Genomic DNA, 17,696 nt, shown 5'->3' with positions numbered 1-17,696 from the left:
ATCTGTACCACACAAAACCTTGATTCAAAAACAAAATTAGGGGTTGAGGATGTAGTTAATTTGTAGAACACTGGGTCTAATCCCCAGCATTGCACAAAACAGGCATAGTGGTACACGTCTATCATCCCAGCTCCAGGGAAGTGGAGGCAGAAAGATGAGAAGTTGAAGGTTATCCTTGGCTACATAGTGAGTTCTCGGCCAGCCTAGGTTACTGGAGACCTTGCAAAACAGGTGGTGATGGGAGAAAGACTCAGAGGGATTAAATAATGTTTTAGTTAATGCATTGTAATGAGTGTCAGGACTGGAGTCAGATTCAAATGTGGTAGTTATGAAATGTGCCCCTTAATGAATATCATAGACCAAGGGCTGCAGCTGTTCTGCTTTGGAATTATGGTCACACTGCACTGAGACCCCACAATGTTTCTAGGCAGTTGCTGAGAATGGCAGAGACGTGAAGGCTGGCCCATTCTTGGAATATCTGGACTCTATTGCCAGCTGGCATTGGCTCAAGGACCTCCTGACAGGCTTGCAGAACGGTTTCTTGAGACAGGTTTTTATGTAGCTCATGCTGGCTTCAAACTTTCTAGGTAGCCAAGAGTGGTCTTGAACTCCTAATTCTCCCAGGTCTACCTCCCTGTGTTCTGGGATTGTAGATGTGTACTCCTGTGCTGGCTCCTTTCTTCTGCACCCCAGGGCAGCGCTCACCGACTCCCTCTGTAGTTTTGCTTGAAGACAGTTTCCTAATAAGCTCTTCACACCTGAAAATGCACGTTGGTTTCTGCTCTTCAAAGGACACAGGCTGTCATGTTAAGTTTGTTTGACCTTAAGAGCTGAGCTTTAATGAAAACTACGGATGTATCAAAGCTGAAACAATAAAACTCTTTGAAAGATGCATAACCTTTTGTGAGACTACATTAATCTATAATATCTTAGTTAGGACACCAAAACCCTGAGCAACAAAATTAGAAAATGGATATTTTAGACTACGAAAATGAAAAACATCTGTTCTTCAAAGGGTACCATGAAGAAAATGAAAATTAAGGCTAGAGATGGATAAGGAGTTACCATTCTATCAGAGGACCAGTTTGGATCCCAGCACCCATACTGGGCAACTCCCCTTCTGGCCTCCATAAGCACCCCCATGAATACACACACATATACACACATGGAAAAAAATAAATATTTTTAAGTAAAAATTCAACACACAGAATGGAGAAAATACTTGCAAATTATATATCTGATAAGGGATTCATATCTGGAATATATTAGGACTCTTACATCTCAACAATAAAAGAAAAAAAAGAATTCAATTAATAAATGCCAAAAAAGTCAGTTGCAGACCTATGATTCCAGTACTTGAGGTGTTGAGGCAGGAGGCTCACCATAAATATAAGGGCAGACTGAGTTATATAATGATCCATTAAAAAACAAACAAAAGAAACAAGAAAAATAGTAAAGAGGAAAAAAGGAAGAAACTAAAGGAAGAAAAAGAATAGATGCTTCTCCCAAGAAAACATGTAAGTGGCCAATATTCATATGAAAAGATACTCATTGTCATTAGCTCCCAGGGAAATACAAATCAAATCAAATCAAATCAAATTATAATCAAAGATTGAGCATGTAGCTCAATTGGCAGAAAGTTTGCCTAGCACTTGTGAAGCCCAGGGTTTGATCCCTAGCAGGGCATAAACCAGGCATGATAGTCCACATGCCTGTAATCTGAGTGCTCGGGTGGTGGAGGCAGGAGCATCAGATGGCCAAGGTCATCCTTGGCTTTATAGGGAGGTTGAGGCCAGTGTGGAATACAGGGGACCCTATCTCCAAAACAAAACAAAAACCCTTAAACTCAATTTCATATACACTGCCGTGGTTACAATAAAAGTCTGGGTCCGACACGGCGGCATGTGTCTTTGATTTTAGCACTCAGGAGGCAGAGGCAGGTGGATCTTTATGACTTTGAGCCCAGCCTGGTTTACACAATGAGTTCCAGGCCTGTAAAGGGCTCCTTGGTGAAACTGTCCCAAAAATTAAAGAAAAAAACTCTAGGCATGGTAAGGACATGGAGACACTGGAGCACTCATGGAATGCCGGTAGGAATGTAGAATAGTGTGGATGCAAAGGAGAACTGTCCAGTGGTTTATCAACAAGCGGAACATAAAATCATCTTGGCAAATACACAAGAGAAAACATATTTCAATACAAACACATGCACATGAATATTTATAATAGCATTAGTCATAGCAACCCCAGAGTGAAAACAATCTAATGTTCAATTGATGATTGTATATATAGAATGACTATTAATACAAGGTCAAAATTTTGGATAATAAAAAGGAGTGGAGTGTGGTTGTGATGGCCTACACCACCAGTAGTCCCAGGTGCTAAGGGGATTGAGGTAGCAGCATCTCTTGAGCTCATCTGGAAGACGTAGTGAGAATGTATACCTTGAATAAAAAAAAAAAATGACAAAATACTGATACTGATACATGCTGTAACACTTCAGGGATGAATTTTAAAAACATTCCAAGAAGAATATGAGAATATGTATATTATATTTATATTATTATATAATATTTATTATACTATTATATTATAATATGAATATGAATAAGAATATGAGAGACTGTGTCTTTGTGTGATTTTATTTACTTATTTATTAATTAGTGCTGGGATTGACCTGGGGCTTTTGACATGCTAAGCACATGCTCTACTACTGAATTGCATTGCTAGCCCCCTATTGTTTACAGGTAGGGTCTTGCTATGTAGTCCAGGCTGGCCTCAGTATGTATTGCAGGCTATCCTCAAACTTGTGGTCCCCCTGACTTATTCTACCCAGTGCTTGGATTATGGGTGTACACTATCATTGACTCGGTCAACAGTCTGAACTCAGATGCCTTTTAGGTTACCTGCTTCCCTTCTCTCTGCTTCATGGTGACAGTTCAATGTCAGTGTTCTGAAGTTGTTTTACAAGCCCTTATGTTTACGCTGGTGTCTTTCTTCCTGGAGACAAGGTCTTCTTTGGACTGCATTCCCTTAGACCTTTCCTGCTGGTGGCCCTCTTTAAGATCTGTGTTTTACATATCTGCCTTTCCCTCTGTTTTGATGAAAGGACACAAGGGCCAGCTGGCCTTGGCTAAGTACTATGAACTACAAAGTTTCTGTCTTTGGGCTTAGTCATCATGTTTGCTTGTCCATGATGCTGGGTGGCTTGACCACTTCACTGGACAGGAGGAAACTGAGGCACAGATGTCAGGCGGTTTGAACAGGAGTGGAAAGGAAGCTGGGCATGCTGTTAGAGCAGGCCTGGATGAAGACTCTCTGAGTTTATAGCCTAGCTTCCTCATAGTCCCCGGTTTCCTCACAGCAATGATGTCAGGGCTTGAACAAATTTAGGTTGGTCACCTATTTGTGTTGCAGTGAGAACTGTGCCCGGCTTCACTCAAATGTCACCTAAGTGTTTTTATAGTTCATACACTATAGGCTACCTGGCTCCCAAGTAGAGAACAGTGCAATTCCAAGCCTGCGTTGGGTTCATCTCTGTGTTGTAGTGGCGGAATTGGACCCAAACTAAATTCAGACTATAAACAAAGGACAGATTTAGCTGCAGTGACTACCGGCCTGTCTCCAGGCACGCTTACTCACCTCTTTCCAGCAGCTGTTCAGAGATACATCCATTGCTTCCTGTCAATCAAGAGCATGGTGTTGTGTAACAGTTTCCTCTGCAATTGAGACATTGCATCCTTCAAGGAGGCTCCTTAAGTAGGAAGGTTAACAGCTCAAAGTACCTTCAGGAAGTTCCTGAAACTGACCAGATTCACTAGGCCTCCTCCTTGCCAGAGTAATGGCACTGGTAGAAGATGAGAGTCAAGCTGCAAAGAAGACTCTCAGACTGAGACCAGCTGCCTGGAAGAAGCAGAGACCAGCAGAGCTGCCTGGAAGAGGTTTAGACCAACTGAGGGAGGAGTCTGGAACACTCTCCAGCCTGTTGAGCTGCCTGCACACTGTGCAGTGCACTCCAGGTTCCCAACTTTGTGAGCTGTCTCCCATGCCTTGGTGATACAACTCTCTTTGAGTCATCTCTGCAACCATAAGTAACCCCTCACCCCATATTCCTGTTAAGTAACCCCAGTAAAACTCATTGGCTTACCAAGCTGGACTTTGGTTATATCCCGTCTGTCATGGAATCCATATCTGGGGTGAGTAGACATATGGGTTGTCTCTCCCCTGGAAAAGTTTTGTCACATAACACCATGAGCTTACTGAGCCACAGCTGAAGTGGCTGAGCAAAGGTAAGGGGTGACTGGACAGAACTGGGCAAGGGTGGGAAACCAGATAGTACCGGGAGAATTTCCTGGGCCTGTGGGAGGGATGGGACAAGAGAAGACAGGACCCATAGAGGAGAGATCTCTGTTGCATCAGAGTAGTGGTGCTAATCCCCGTGGCCTCAGGGAGACAGAATAAACTCCCTATTCCTTTCTCTGCTTCTGGTGTAGCCATTTCTGGACCAACATGAGCAGGCTGTTAAAAATCAGCTAGCACTTTCCTTCACATAGGCCATCTCCTCTTATCTTAGCAGATACCACATTCTACACACATCTTCTGATTTGCATGTTTATTGTCTGTGCCCCCATGGGAATATCTACACCGTGAATATATAGTGGAAATATATACAGAGAGGGGTGTCTCCTACAGCCCAGGCTGGCTTCACACTTGCTGTGTGCAAAGCATGACCTTGGATTGCTGATCTTCTGCCTCCGTCCACCTCCTGAGAGCTGGGATTACAGGTTTGTGCTTCTCAGACCACTTGTACTTGGTGCTGGGGACAGAAACCAGGGTCTCATGCATGCTGGGTAAGCACTCTACCAAATGAGCTATATCCCAGCCTAAATGTGCATCTCTTGAAGGCCCAGTCTTCAAATTGTGTCTTAGTTAGGGTTACTACTGCTGTGATGAAACACCATGACCAAAGTAACTTAGGGAGGAAAGCGTTTATTTGGCTTACACTTCCACATCATCCATCGTTGATGGACGTCAGAACAGGAACTCAAGCAGGCCAGGAACCCGGAGGCAAGAGCTGATGTAGAGGCCATGGAGAAGGGGGCTGCTTTCTGGCTTCCTCAGCCTGCTTTCTTAGGGAACCTAGGACTACCAGCCCAGGGATGGCGCCACCCACAATGGGCTCCTCCCTTATCAATCAACAATTAAGAAAATACCTTACAGCCGGAGCTTTATGGAGGCATTTTTTTTTCAGTTGAGGTTCAATTGAGGTGTGTGTCAAGTTGACATAAAACTAGGCAGCACAAATTTTAAGAGTTTTGTTTGTTTGTTTGTTTGTTGTGTCCCAGTGCTTGGTGGCCGGCAAATAATAGGAGCTGAATAATAAGTCGTTAGAATGAGTCAACAGACTAGGGCCCAGGTAGCTTGCTGGGACTCCCTTCCTCTTTTAACAGAAAGATCTGGTGCCTTCTGAATACTTAAGGGTGCAGAGCCAGGGGCTGAAGCTCCTGGCTTCAGGTCTGTGCTTGGGAGGGGCAGCAGGTGCTAGCGAGTGAGTCCTTCAGCCGGGCTGCAGTAGTCCTGTTTCCCCACCTCGCTTCACCCAGGTGCAGCCCGATCCGCGTCCCCACCCCGATCCCCCCCACCCAGATCCCCCCCCTACCCACCCCAGGAAGCCGGCCTGTGGCGGGACATGCCGGGTGGCGGGCCGAGTCCCTCCCACGGTCCTTGCGTGAGCCGGGAGGGACGCCCGGCGTTCCTGGCAGGTTATTTTTAGCTGGGGGAGGGGACGGAGCGGCAGGCCCGGCGACACAGGCTGAGGTGGCCTCGGCGTCCTCCGGCAGTGCGCGCCGCTGTCCTCGGGGACCTGCGCGCGGTGGGGGCGGGGAAGGCGGCGGGAGAGCGCGGCGGGCGGGAAGGGGCGGAGAGCGCGCTCCTGCGGAGGCGGCTGTGCTCATCCCGGCGGCCAAGCGCTCCAGTGCTCGCCGGGCTTCGCAGATGGCTTGCCCCGCTCTCGGTCTGGAAGCCCTTCAACCCCTGCAGCCCGAACCACCTCCGGAGCCTGCCTTCGCCGAGGCACAAAAGTGGATCGAGGTAAGGTGCCGGCGGCGACGGGCGGCCTTGCAAGGGCGCCCCGAGCTGCTGCCTGGCGCGCAGCGATCGCGGGTCCAGCCTCTCCCCCACCTCCACTTTCGTGGCCGGCTTTCCCAGGTCACCCACCGCGGCCTTTAGCGGACTGCGATCCCCTGGCGTTGGAGCCCCGGGGTGGTGGGCGTGAACAAGGGAGGGGGGACACTGCGGTCTAGCAGTGTGCCCAGGGCCAGGAGGCGGTCCCCTGCGCCTTCATCCCTGCTGCTGGCGGAGCTCGCAATCTCGGCTCGGTTTGCAAGCGCTGCCATGGGAAGCGCAGTGCGAGCCGAGGCGCTGCAAACGCGCTAGGGGCGAGAGCTTCCAGAGTCCTTGCGGGAGCCGCATTTCAGGGTGTCCCGCTCTCTGCTCCACATTCCACCTCTTGGCCTCCCTCCTCGCCCTTCCGGAGCGGAGTTGGCAGTGTCTCCACAGAGGCTCATACCCATCGGAGAGCCTCTTGCCTGTGTTCTGGCACCGGTTCAGGTGCGAGGCTGGCGCAGAGCATAGCATGGGGGAACCTGCAAGACCTAGTTGCGAGTGCACTATCCGCAGACACGCTACCCTGCCATCGAATGCCCCAGAGACCGCAGGGTGGGCTCCAGCAGGCCGTATACCCGGCCAGGTTGGCACATTTCACTTCTTAAATGGCTCGGTGGAGGGCCAAGGAAATCACTGGAGCTCTCGGCTCAGGCCAGGAAGCGCTCCCTGGGTGATCCTGATTCATGATGTCTATCTGCAGGTGCAGTTTAGTAGCCGGGCGATTCCGAAACGACTGGTCTTTGGGCTCAGGACGCTTGGAGGGCGAGAGTGGGGGTGGTGATCCACTCGTGGAATCCCGATTTCAAAGGAATTATGCTTGCTTATGCTTTGTGGGAGGTCAATTTGGCCAAGTGACTCCTTTGACCTGACTATTAAAAGGAGGGTGTGTGTGTGTGCGGCTAAGTCATGGCCAAGCAAGGATAAACTTCATAGTACTCAGATTCTCACTTAGGGACCCCATCCCCAACCTCGGGACAGCCTGGGTTTCCATTGTTGTTAGGGTGATAGAACTATGAGGCTGCAGATTTAAACCTGCTGTACGGGGCTGCAGATTTAAACCTGCTGAGTTGCCTACAGAGGCGGTTGCTGGAAGGCTCTAGCCACAGGCCGCCACCTTTCAGGGTCAACCTTCTTCATGTATACAAAAGCGCCTCAGAGTTTGGAAACGTCTGTTTAAAAACGGAGTTAAGGAAACAGAGTATACCAGACACTATTGCTAAAAGCTGGGGCTGGCGTGTCTCTTGAATACAGATAACTCACTAGCAGATGAGAGAAAGACATTGGCCTCTTATTTTTGATGTGCGGCGGAAAGGCTTGGAGTGTGACAGGTGTTCTCCCAGCGCTTGGGGCTCACAGGCTCCACAGGAGACGTTTGTAGGCACTGGCGGTAGTGGAGCGTTGTAGGACTCTTTATCTTCCAGGTTCTTGAACTTGAACATTCCTTGGAGAAAAATTGATTGTATTTTGGAGGTAAAGGAATGTCCAGGAGGAAGAATAGCCTCTCTGTTCTCATAGGCAAGTGATTTATTTCCAGTTTCTTTAATTGATAGTAACGCCCACATGCTCTGCTTTTCGAAGTGTATTGTGGTATCATTTCCATACAGGATATCATGCAAATCTTAATTGCACATATCCATGAATTCTGGAGTATGTACATCCTCCAAAGAGGAAGATATATAAAGCTTTTTTTTTTTTTTTTTGTAGTAGTAGTAGTAGTATTTCAGGCTAAACATTGCACAGTGTGGAGCATTAATTTCCATATCGGCTTGAGGAAAGGAAGAGACAGTTTAAAAAAGCAGAGCCAGGTTAAGCTCTAAACACAGTTTAGTATTATTCTTGTTACTTTTCTCTTTAAACCAGTCAAAGAAAGTGAAAACCCTGTTGGGGTGTGCCTGTGTGGCTTTAGGACCAGGCTGCCAGGCACGCTGCGTGTGCATAATTGAAGTGGCCTATCTCCTTACCACAGCGGAGTTGCATTTCATCAAAAGGGGAGTTTCCCCTTCCAAGCCTAGGCTGTAAAAAGGTATTCTCTGCAGGGGCGGGGGAGATACTCGATGACCCCCTCCCCTTTCCTCACATTCCTCTTGAAATGTAAATGCCACGTTTGCAAACTGGGAGCCAGGGGCCATAACAGATGGTTTTGCACACAGTTGCCCAGTGAACAAAGATTCCTGGGCTAATATAGCAATAATGTGTTTCTTAGTGTGAGCCACTTCCCGTGGGGATTCTTATCAGGAGACAATCGCATCTCCCGTTAGGGGCCCATTGTCTCTGGCCACATCCTCATTGGGAGGGCTTTGTTTTTTCGGTTTTGTTCCATTGGTGATTAAATTTCCCACAGGCCTTTTCTTTTTCATTTTTCTTTCTGAACAGTCAGAAATTTTACCCTTTCAGAAAAAGGTCCCCATGGGTGCAGCAGGTTAATAAACAAACTTTGCTACTACTCGGCTTCAGAACCTTAGTTCTGGGCTGTTCAGAGAATTTACATTTTTTTTAAAGACTTATTTATTTATTATGTACACAGAAGAGGGCTCCAGATCTCATTACATATGGTTATGAGCCACCATGTGGGTGCTGGGAATTGAACTCAGGACCTCTGGAAGAGCAGTCGGGGTGCTCTTAACCTCTGAGCCTTCTCTCCAGCCCCGAGAGTTTTTGCATTCTTAATAAGGCTCAGGGAGCAAGCTCCGGGATACAGGTTCTTAGTAGGAATTTCTTGGCCTGCAGCCTTGACTGTTTGAAGACCCTGTTATTGGGCAGGGAATGTGGCCGAGAAGCCAGGCTCCCCCCCCCCCCAATTCTTACTTAGATGCTAAAGGTGAACTTGATAATAAAGCTGGACTTGGTCACAACTGGGTAGGGACCGCTTGGGGCACATTTCAAGTGACTTTCCACGGTTGTGGGAACAGGCTGAGTGCCTTACAGTGGGTTTGGGGAGGGTCCTGGGGAAATAGCCAAGTGCAAGGATGGATTCACTACCAGGAGGCAGAGGCAAGGCTAACTTCCTATTATATTGCCTTTCTAGCTCGTTTCCCCAAGCTCTGGGCAGTAAGGGCTGCACAGGGAGCCAAGAGGTCTAACTTCCTAGCTGGAAATCCTTGGGTGGAGGCCCAGGTCTCTCACTTCTAGCTGAGCGACCTTAGACAAACTGCTTTTCCTGCCCTTAAGTTTCCAGATATTTTCTTTGAAAGATACCTTGAATTAACAACAGAACAACAAAGGGGTATTGTTGAAACATCTGTAAAACAGGACGTTAAATAACACCTCACCTCGTAGGCGTGCTGGAGGGTTTAATAGGTGAACATATTTGAAAATACTTAGAATAGGGACTCCGGATAAGGGGCAGTGGTTAAAGCGTTTGCCAGGTGAGTGTGAGGGCTGGGATTTGGATCCCATGGCCCACCTGTAGTTCAGCATTTGGGATCCCCATGTGAGCTGGCTTGGAAGCGGTGAGCTCTTGGTTCGGTTTCGAGACACTGCCTGGAAGAATAAGTTTAGGAGGTGGTCCAGGCAGACTCCTGGTGTCGGCCAGTGTTGGGGCTCCATGTACACAAACACACACCTGCACACATGCACTAGTACTCACACACACACACACACACACACACACACACACACACACACACACCAAACACACACACATACTCCACATGTGCATGTTAAGACAGTAAGTACTCAGAACAGCACCTGGTACTATTTGAGTGACCGTATTGCAGTCACCATTTATATTATTATTGCTGTTATTCCTTTGTTCTCATTGCTACCATTGTTGGTGCTGTTGCTAATAGCAACTGAATTTGATTTTGGTCTGTTTTGGTTTCACTCGTTTATTATCTTATTTTATTTGTGTTTCAGTACCAGGAATTGGGCCTATGAGCTAACTGACTTGATGATATCCCTAATCCTTTTTTTTTTTTTTTTTTTGGTTTTTCGAGACAGGGTTTCTCTGTGTAGCTTTGCACCTTTCCTGGATCTCGCTCTGTAGACCAGGCTGGCCTCGAACTCACAGAGATCCGCCTGTCTCTGCCTCCCGAGTGCTGGGATTAAAGGTATGCGCCACCACCGCCCGGCAACATCCCTAGTCTTATATTGATGTGCTGAGACTGAGGCTTGCCCAGGCTGATTTTTGAATCCAAGTCCTCCTGGGATTACAGGCATATACCACCAATGCCTGCCACTAAGTCCGAGTTTGAGAGAAATTCTTCTGAACCATATGTTTCTAATATACAACATATAATTCAGTTACCTACTGATTTCACTTCACTAGCTCACTATATTTTAATACTTACTTATGCTGGGGATCATATCCATGTCTAGGCAGGCGTTGACACTATCTCAATCTAGTAATTCTGGATACTTGGGCTAGAGAGAGATTAAGTAGATGCTACATTGTTACCGTTGTTAGATTTTAGGGTCCAATGAGAGCCTGTGATAGCTCACTCATCAGGTGACCTCACAGCCCATCAAGACTTAGAAAAGTACCCCTCAATATTAGGTTGAACTTCAAACTTTAACATGAAATTTTGCTACCAAACTCTGGGAAGAATCTTCAGTGTCTCTTGCCTCGAAGACAGTTCAATACATTAAACTGGAGACTGGCTTGGTAGTGGCTTTTTTTTTCTTTCCAAGACAGGGTTTCTCTGTAAAGCCTTGGCTGGCCTGGAACTCACAGAGTTCCTGCCTCGGCTTCCAAAGTTCTGGAATTAAAGGCGTGTGCCACCATGCCTGGCCAGTAGTGGTCTATTTTGATGCCTCCTTTCTTCTGTGCTAATATTGATGTTTGTTTGCAGGTTAGAGGATTCTAATATGCCTGCTTCTCCTCTCCCATTTGTCTCTCCACTCACAACAATATTAGTCTGTTCTAATATTTATTTTTCTCTTAAGTGCCAGGCACTTTCTGGAGGACCAGATGTCCCTTCAGCCGGGTTCCACTTGATTTGGATTTGGAACAGGTTGTGAAGATTTCAACCCAATTCAGTCGTCGTTTGAAAAGTCTCTGGATGGCTTTAACTTGAGTCATGGCGTGCCCATGGGTTTTGGGGGATGGGTACAGTCTTACTTGTAACCTAAGGCATGTTTCATGTGAGTGGGAACTTCATTTTCCTGTGTCCACAGGGAATTGCTTTAAAAAAAAATTCCACTTTCATTCAGATCTCATTCTGAAGATTAAATGCACTTGTAGGTGTCTTTGTGCTCTGATACCACAAGGTGTTGTATGGCTTGGCAGGAGGGGAAATTTATGAGTAGCCTTTGAGTTCCCTTAGCATTTGATGGCCGGTAACTACGACACTGGTGATATCGTGGTGGAAGTTGTACAGTCCTTCTAGTTCTCTGTGAGGACTCCGCGACTCTTAAATCTTTTTTTTTTTCTTAATCGCAGTGAAGATCAGGTTTACAAAAGATCAGGTTTCTCCAGCTTTGCTTATGAGAGATGGAGAGGAAGAAACCCCTTGTTGGCTGGGTGGAGAAAGTCGATGTATGGACGACCAGAGCAAGTGATGTCTTTCTCGAAGTGACATTGAAGTAGTCTGTCTTGTTTGTATACAGGGCTGCTATGACACAATGCTGTCACATGGTGGGAGAACAGTGAAGTCCCAGAGATCTGGGGAAAGGGGAAGTGGGAGAGGAGGGGGAGCAGACTCTTCTTGCCTCAGCGTCTCCCTGGAAACGGATTGTATCAAACAAACTCTAAATGGGCAGGCAGAGCTTTGGCCACTAAGAAGGGGGAGGGGAAGGAGACATTCGCTTCCAGCAACCAGAGCTCTGAGCACCCTGCTCTTCACTGACAGATGACAAAGGACCTATGATGCCCACATCTGGCTTTGACTTCATGGGTGGCAGTCAGTGCTAGGTGGGACAAGGCAGATCTTGAAGTGCTGGAAATTGTGAGCTTTTCTTTTCTCTCATGAGATGGCCTTAGTTAGACAGGAGGCAGCATGCTAAGGATGCTTAGGATGAGAAACTATATTGATGGAGTGTTGACTGTGTATTGGCATTGGGCAAATTCTTTTCTTTATTTCCTTCCTTCCTTCCTTTCTTTCTTTCTTTCTTTTTTTTTTTTTTTTTGGAGACAAGGTCTTTCTGTATAGCCCTGGCTGACTTGGGACTTGTCGTGTAGACTAGACTGGCCTCAAACTCACAGAGATCTCCCTGCTTTTGCCTCCTGAGTCCTGGGTTTAAAGGTGCGCACCACCACACTCGGCAGAGGGCAAATGCTGTGTTTACATGATAAGTACTGCTGTTGTTATCACCACTTACGGATGGAGATTAAGGGGCTTGTCCAAGTACTAAATGGTAAATGTCAGATAGGAGAGTAGTCTATAGCGTCGTCTCTTAGATTACCAACTCTATGTATATATTATATATTAGTATATATTGTATATGCGTTAAACGTTAATACAGGTTATAATATCCATATATTAGTATATGTTATAGAGAAAGGTGTGTTGTATGTATATGTATATACTATATGTGTTAGTACATGTTACATATACATACATATTATATATTACAAACATATTTCCAGTTATCCAAAATTTATAGGTGAGGAACCTGGGCTTCTAGGACTCAGGAAAGTTGAATTCCTAATCAGTTTAATTGCATAGCCCATGCCATTGCCGTCCATATATTTCTCTCATTTAGGACCCTGCATCTCTTGTAAGGACAGGGCTTGACACTGCAGAGGTCCACCTCTCATGTGGGGACAACATGTAGATTCAGCAACCTGTTCCCTGTAGCTCATATTTTTCCTCTTCAGGACTCAGGATTGGTCTCATGTGGACAGGCCACCTCACAGTTCCCTAGTAAGTGGTGCTGCTGAGGCAGACAGGCTAGAGAAATCAGGCTTCACCCTGGCTTGCTTGCCTTCAGACCTGACGGTTCAAAGGTGCGAAGATGGATTCTGAAGTGTTTCACGTCTGCCAAGAGAGGTCCTGGCTCTCCGTTACCTTCAGTGCTGGCATGTGGCAAGTGCAGGTAGCATTTGCAAATGGACAAGGAGCACTCCTCACTACTCTCCCCAGATCATCCAACTGAAGAAACAATATCTGCATGGTCTGTATGGTTGCTCTTCAAATGGGATTGGATGGGGTGTGGGAGGAGAAAATGTCTTTTGTTAGTACTGGTGTATTCCAGCACCACTGACACACTGACTCCTGGAACTTTGCCCCACCTCCCCCATCTGCATCTGAGAGTTTTCTCATCTGAGCAGGACTTTATCTTTGAATGGGAAGTGTTGAATTCAACCAAGAGGCAGATCCTTCTGAGAGGGGAGTGGAAGCCTCTGCCAGAGGTCAGTGTCTCACCATAGGCAGCTAAAGAACCTCCATACACAACTCTGGAGCCTCAGGGGAGCTTGCTGTGGTTGACATTCCTGTTGCCTATGTCTCAGGGTGATCTCGTCACTATATTGTGGTCTTGATCTTCAAGGATCTTTTGTTGTTGTTGTTGTATGTGTGTTTATTTTCAGGTAGAGCTATACAACCAAAGCTGCCTTTGAACTCAGGTCCTTGGGTCTCAGCCTCTGGAGTGCTGGCTAGGATGATAAGTGTGTATCACCATGCCCAGCTGATTTTTGACTAAGTCTCTCTCTCTCTCTCTCTCTCTCTCTCTCTCTCTCTCTCTCTCTCTCTCTCTCTTGCCAGAGCTGAAGACCGAACCCAGGGCCTTGCGCTTGCTAGGCAAATGCTCTACCACTGAGCTAAATCCCCAACCCTCTAAGCTACTCTCCTTAGAACTGTTTGTTCTTTTTAAGCATAGTTCATGGCTTTGAGAGTTTAAAAAAATATGCAATGCAGTTTTTGCAATTCATTTCCTCACATGTTGTTCTTAAGGATGTGTATGCTTATATTCCAAGCAAAGGAAAGTATCCGATGTGTATTTGATATAAGGAGACATAGGGACAAAGGATGAGTATAGTGAACCACATGAGCCAATGAAAGGCTGTGAGAACTTTGCTGTTAAGTGACTGATCATTACAATGGTAGCTGAAACGGAAGGGTCACCAGATAACATAGGAGAAATAATAGTGCTTTTTAAAAAGAATGACATAATATTGGCAAGGATTCTGCCAGGACATGAGATGTTAGATCTATCTCTGTGTGCATGGAGGAATGACGTAATGGAATTCAAGTCTACTGTGGAAAAAACTCCCATGTTTGCAGAATTGAGAACAACACATCCCAAGTGATGTTCTTGGGCACCAGATACTGGCAGGCTAGCTGTGGGGTCCCAAGCAATCACCTTTGACCCCAGGAAAAAGGCAAGGTGACTTGGTCTTTTGCCATACACCTACGAAATCACTTGGCAGATACCTTTTCCTACTACACTTACACGGCCAGCAGAATGTTCTGTTTGTGTCTACACTGCGCTGTAAAGAATGAAGTGGTAGCTGGTAGGAAAGGCTGGCCAGCCCGGGCCCTACAGTCTGCTCAGTAGTTACTGGGGGGAGCTACTAGGAGATGTTTTCCTGATCCCCCTTACATGTGAGACCCACCATTACCTCATTACCTTTATATAGCTACATTATAGAGGACCAAGTTAAAACCCACCCACACTTGCTGTTTGAGTAAAGGTCCAGGGTGGAAGGGTTGTGGTTTTTTCATTGCCCTGACCTAACACTTTAGAAGAAAAAGAAATCCTCAGCCTCATCTGTGACCATGTGAGTCCGTACCAAGTCCTGTTTACTACAGTGAGTACATTGATCTTTTCCTTCATTACAAAACATTTCTAGCAAATGATACTCAATTATTTTATTTTAGTTGGATATTTTATTCTGATCAAACACTTGGGGCTGGAGAGGTGGCTCAGTGGTTAAGAGCACTGACTGCTCTTCTAGAGGACCCGTGTTCAATTCCCAGCACCCACATGGCAGCTCACACCTGTCAGTAACTCCAGTTCCAAGGCTCCTGACAGGCTCACACAGACATACATTCGGGCAAAACACCAATGAACATAAAAATAAATTATAAAAAAAAATGGCAAGTACTCAAATGGTTTAAAATATAAGATTAATTAGTTGGGATGCCCAGTCAGCATTCATTTGTAAATGTTCTTTATATAAACCATGGCTAAAAATCAGCATCAACATGTGAAAGTGTGATTAAAATTTCCTTTCCTGAGAGAAGTTTATTGAGTTTCAGTGATGTGCCAGGCCCAGTGCCAGGACCCAGAGTTACATGATACAAATGCACACAGTTCCTACTCTCCGGAAAACCACACTGAGGAAAATTAGACTAATAAGTTCTGAATTACAAGTTAGGTTAATTATAGTCTAAAGATGAAGAGCAGGCTGGGTGTGGTGGTGCCTTCCTATAAGCCTATAATGTTAGCATTTGGGAGGCTGAGGCAGGAAGATTGGAAGTTTGGAACCAGGGTGCGTATTATATGGCAAGACTAGGTTTCAAAATGAACGGGTGAATGAAGTAAGTAACTAAATAAATGTCATGTGGGGATGTTTAAGGTGGAAGAATTCTTTCTATAGATGAGGGTTCTTAGTGAAGGTAAAATTTGAGCCAAGAGCGTTGTAGGATTCTAAGCAGGAGAGTTAGTTAGACTGATGCTGATTTGTGGCTTTTATTATGATTGTGCTGTGTTTAGTTGGGACTGTTACTGAGTGATAGAGCACTTGTCTAGTGTGTGAGAGGCCCTAGATTTAACCTCCAGTAGTAACACACACACACAGAGGCGCACACACACACACAGAGGCGCACACACACACACCACATACCACACACACACCACACACACACACACACACACACACACACACACACACCACACACACACACACACACACACACACACACACACACACACACACATGCAGTAGAATAGAACACTCTTAGTGCTCTCCAGGTAGGGTGAAGGTCTGTGTGTGGACAGGGACAGGATTTGTTAAATATGTTTATGTGTTTCCCCCATTTCTTCCTTTTGGCTGAATACTAAACACCAGACCTAGGGTGTGGCAGTCTAGGCAAGGGTTCTGCGGTTGAGCTGCAGCCCTAGCCTCCAGGAATGTACTTGCAGGCTCCTCAGAGAGTCAGCAGCATGGTCAACCAGACCAAGTCACAGAGAAAGTAAGAGAGAAATGTCACAGAAGACCTTGAGACTTACATTTTAGGATTTAGGGATTAAAACTCTTAGGCAAAATGGAGTTTGTAGAATTTGCCCTGTACTCAGATGTGAGAAGCAATTGGAAGAAATCTGCCTTCTTTTCCAAGTACAAGCTGAGTTAATTTTGTACAAGACCCTAGGTGGCAGCTCACAGATGTCCTCTGATTTGAGATGCTCTTTGGAAGCCCCATCAGTTGTCAACTCTCTTCTCAGGGTCCAGTGTGGATACCAGACTACATCACCACATCGCCTGTCCAGGAAGTGGGCTGGAGGAATCGGAACTGGAGGCTACAATCGTCTCTTGTAATATATTTTCTAGAAAATTCTTTCTGATACATTTGCTTCATTGTTATTGCTCAGAACTTAAGTACCACAGCTGCTGCTGGAGAAGGGGCTTTTTCCCCTCCTTCTTCTCTATCATCACCATCATCATCACCATCACCACCATTATCATCACCACCATTATCATAATCACCACCATCATCATCATCACCATTATCATCATCAGTGTCATAAATCCTGTCAAATAATCTAATTCCCAATTCTCAGGAGAAAGGAGGGAATGGTCCCTGGGATGTCCCTTCCTCACTTCCCCAGGGACCAATCCTTTTGGAGCTTCAACATGACTGCCTGGGTGACATTCTCTCCAGTTGGTTAAGCCCCCAAATCCCTTGCTTCCTGGGGTACACTATACCTGGAGCATTCACCTCTCTCAGAAAAGTTGTCCTGTTTTACCATATACATGTCTGTTGTGTGGGGTCTGCCTCATTTGACAAGCCCACAGATCCCATGGATTAGTTCTTCATCAGTGTCCTCCTCATTTATAACTAGGCAGGTTAGCCACCAGGCCCATAGCTGCAGAGAGTCTGTGTCCATACAGCGAGAGTCACAGGATTGGCACTGAACCCTACTGAGACAGAGGAATAGAAGCTATTGCTGCTCTAACAGGAAGCAAAATGTTTTTTTTTTTTTTTTTTTTTTTTTTTTTTTTAAAAAAAAGCAAAGAGTGATTTAAAAAAAGCAGTTCACCTAAGTGTGGCCCGGAGACAGTCAGTGATTGGATACTTGGAACGTGATCCCACCTCGGGCCCTTTGGTAGGTGATACGCGCTGGAGGAATCATTTCAAGACTAGCCTTCCCCCGAGTTTGGCTTCGGGTAGCACTCACTGAACTGAGTTCTTGGCTAGAACTAATGGCAAATGCAGGCAAGCCCCAGGATGTTTATCCTTCCTTTCCTCACCTCTAAGCCACATGCAGTGGCCTTCCCTCACCTATTCCAGATGCTCGGCTCTTTCTTATTTCTTAATAAAAGAGAAAGATTGGAGTTCTTCTGATTGCAAGATAATCAGTGTGAAACAGCATGGAAGGGTATTTATGAGAAGCGGCCTCGTGTGCGTTGTGTGTGTATGTGTGCACAC

General features: G+C 46.0%; 1 protein-coding gene across 8 annotated transcripts in view; it reads left to right on the top strand.

The window, feature by feature from the left end:
• Positions 1-5,912: 5,912 nt before the first annotated feature.
• The window catches only part of Limch1 (LIM and calponin homology domains 1), a 316,282-nt gene continuing 304,498 nt past the window's right edge, over positions 5,913-17,696 (top strand). For all 8 annotated transcript variants that reach the window (XM_036200115.1, XM_036200124.1, XM_036200125.1 and 5 more), the window contains exon 1: positions 5,913-6,090. In XM_036200115.1, coding sequence (XP_036056008.1) covers positions 5,995-6,090 — 96 coding nt within the window. In that variant the 5' untranslated portion in view covers positions 5,913-5,994. The remainder of the gene's footprint in view (positions 6,091-17,696) is intronic.

Source organism: Onychomys torridus, chromosome 10 (assembly GCF_903995425.1).
Source record: "Onychomys torridus chromosome 10, mOncTor1.1, whole genome shotgun sequence".
NCBI classification, from domain to species: Eukaryota; Metazoa; Chordata; class Mammalia; order Rodentia; family Cricetidae; genus Onychomys; species Onychomys torridus.
The sequence above is the reverse complement of the archived record's forward strand: the minus strand, read 5'-3'. Positions and strand labels throughout refer to the sequence as shown.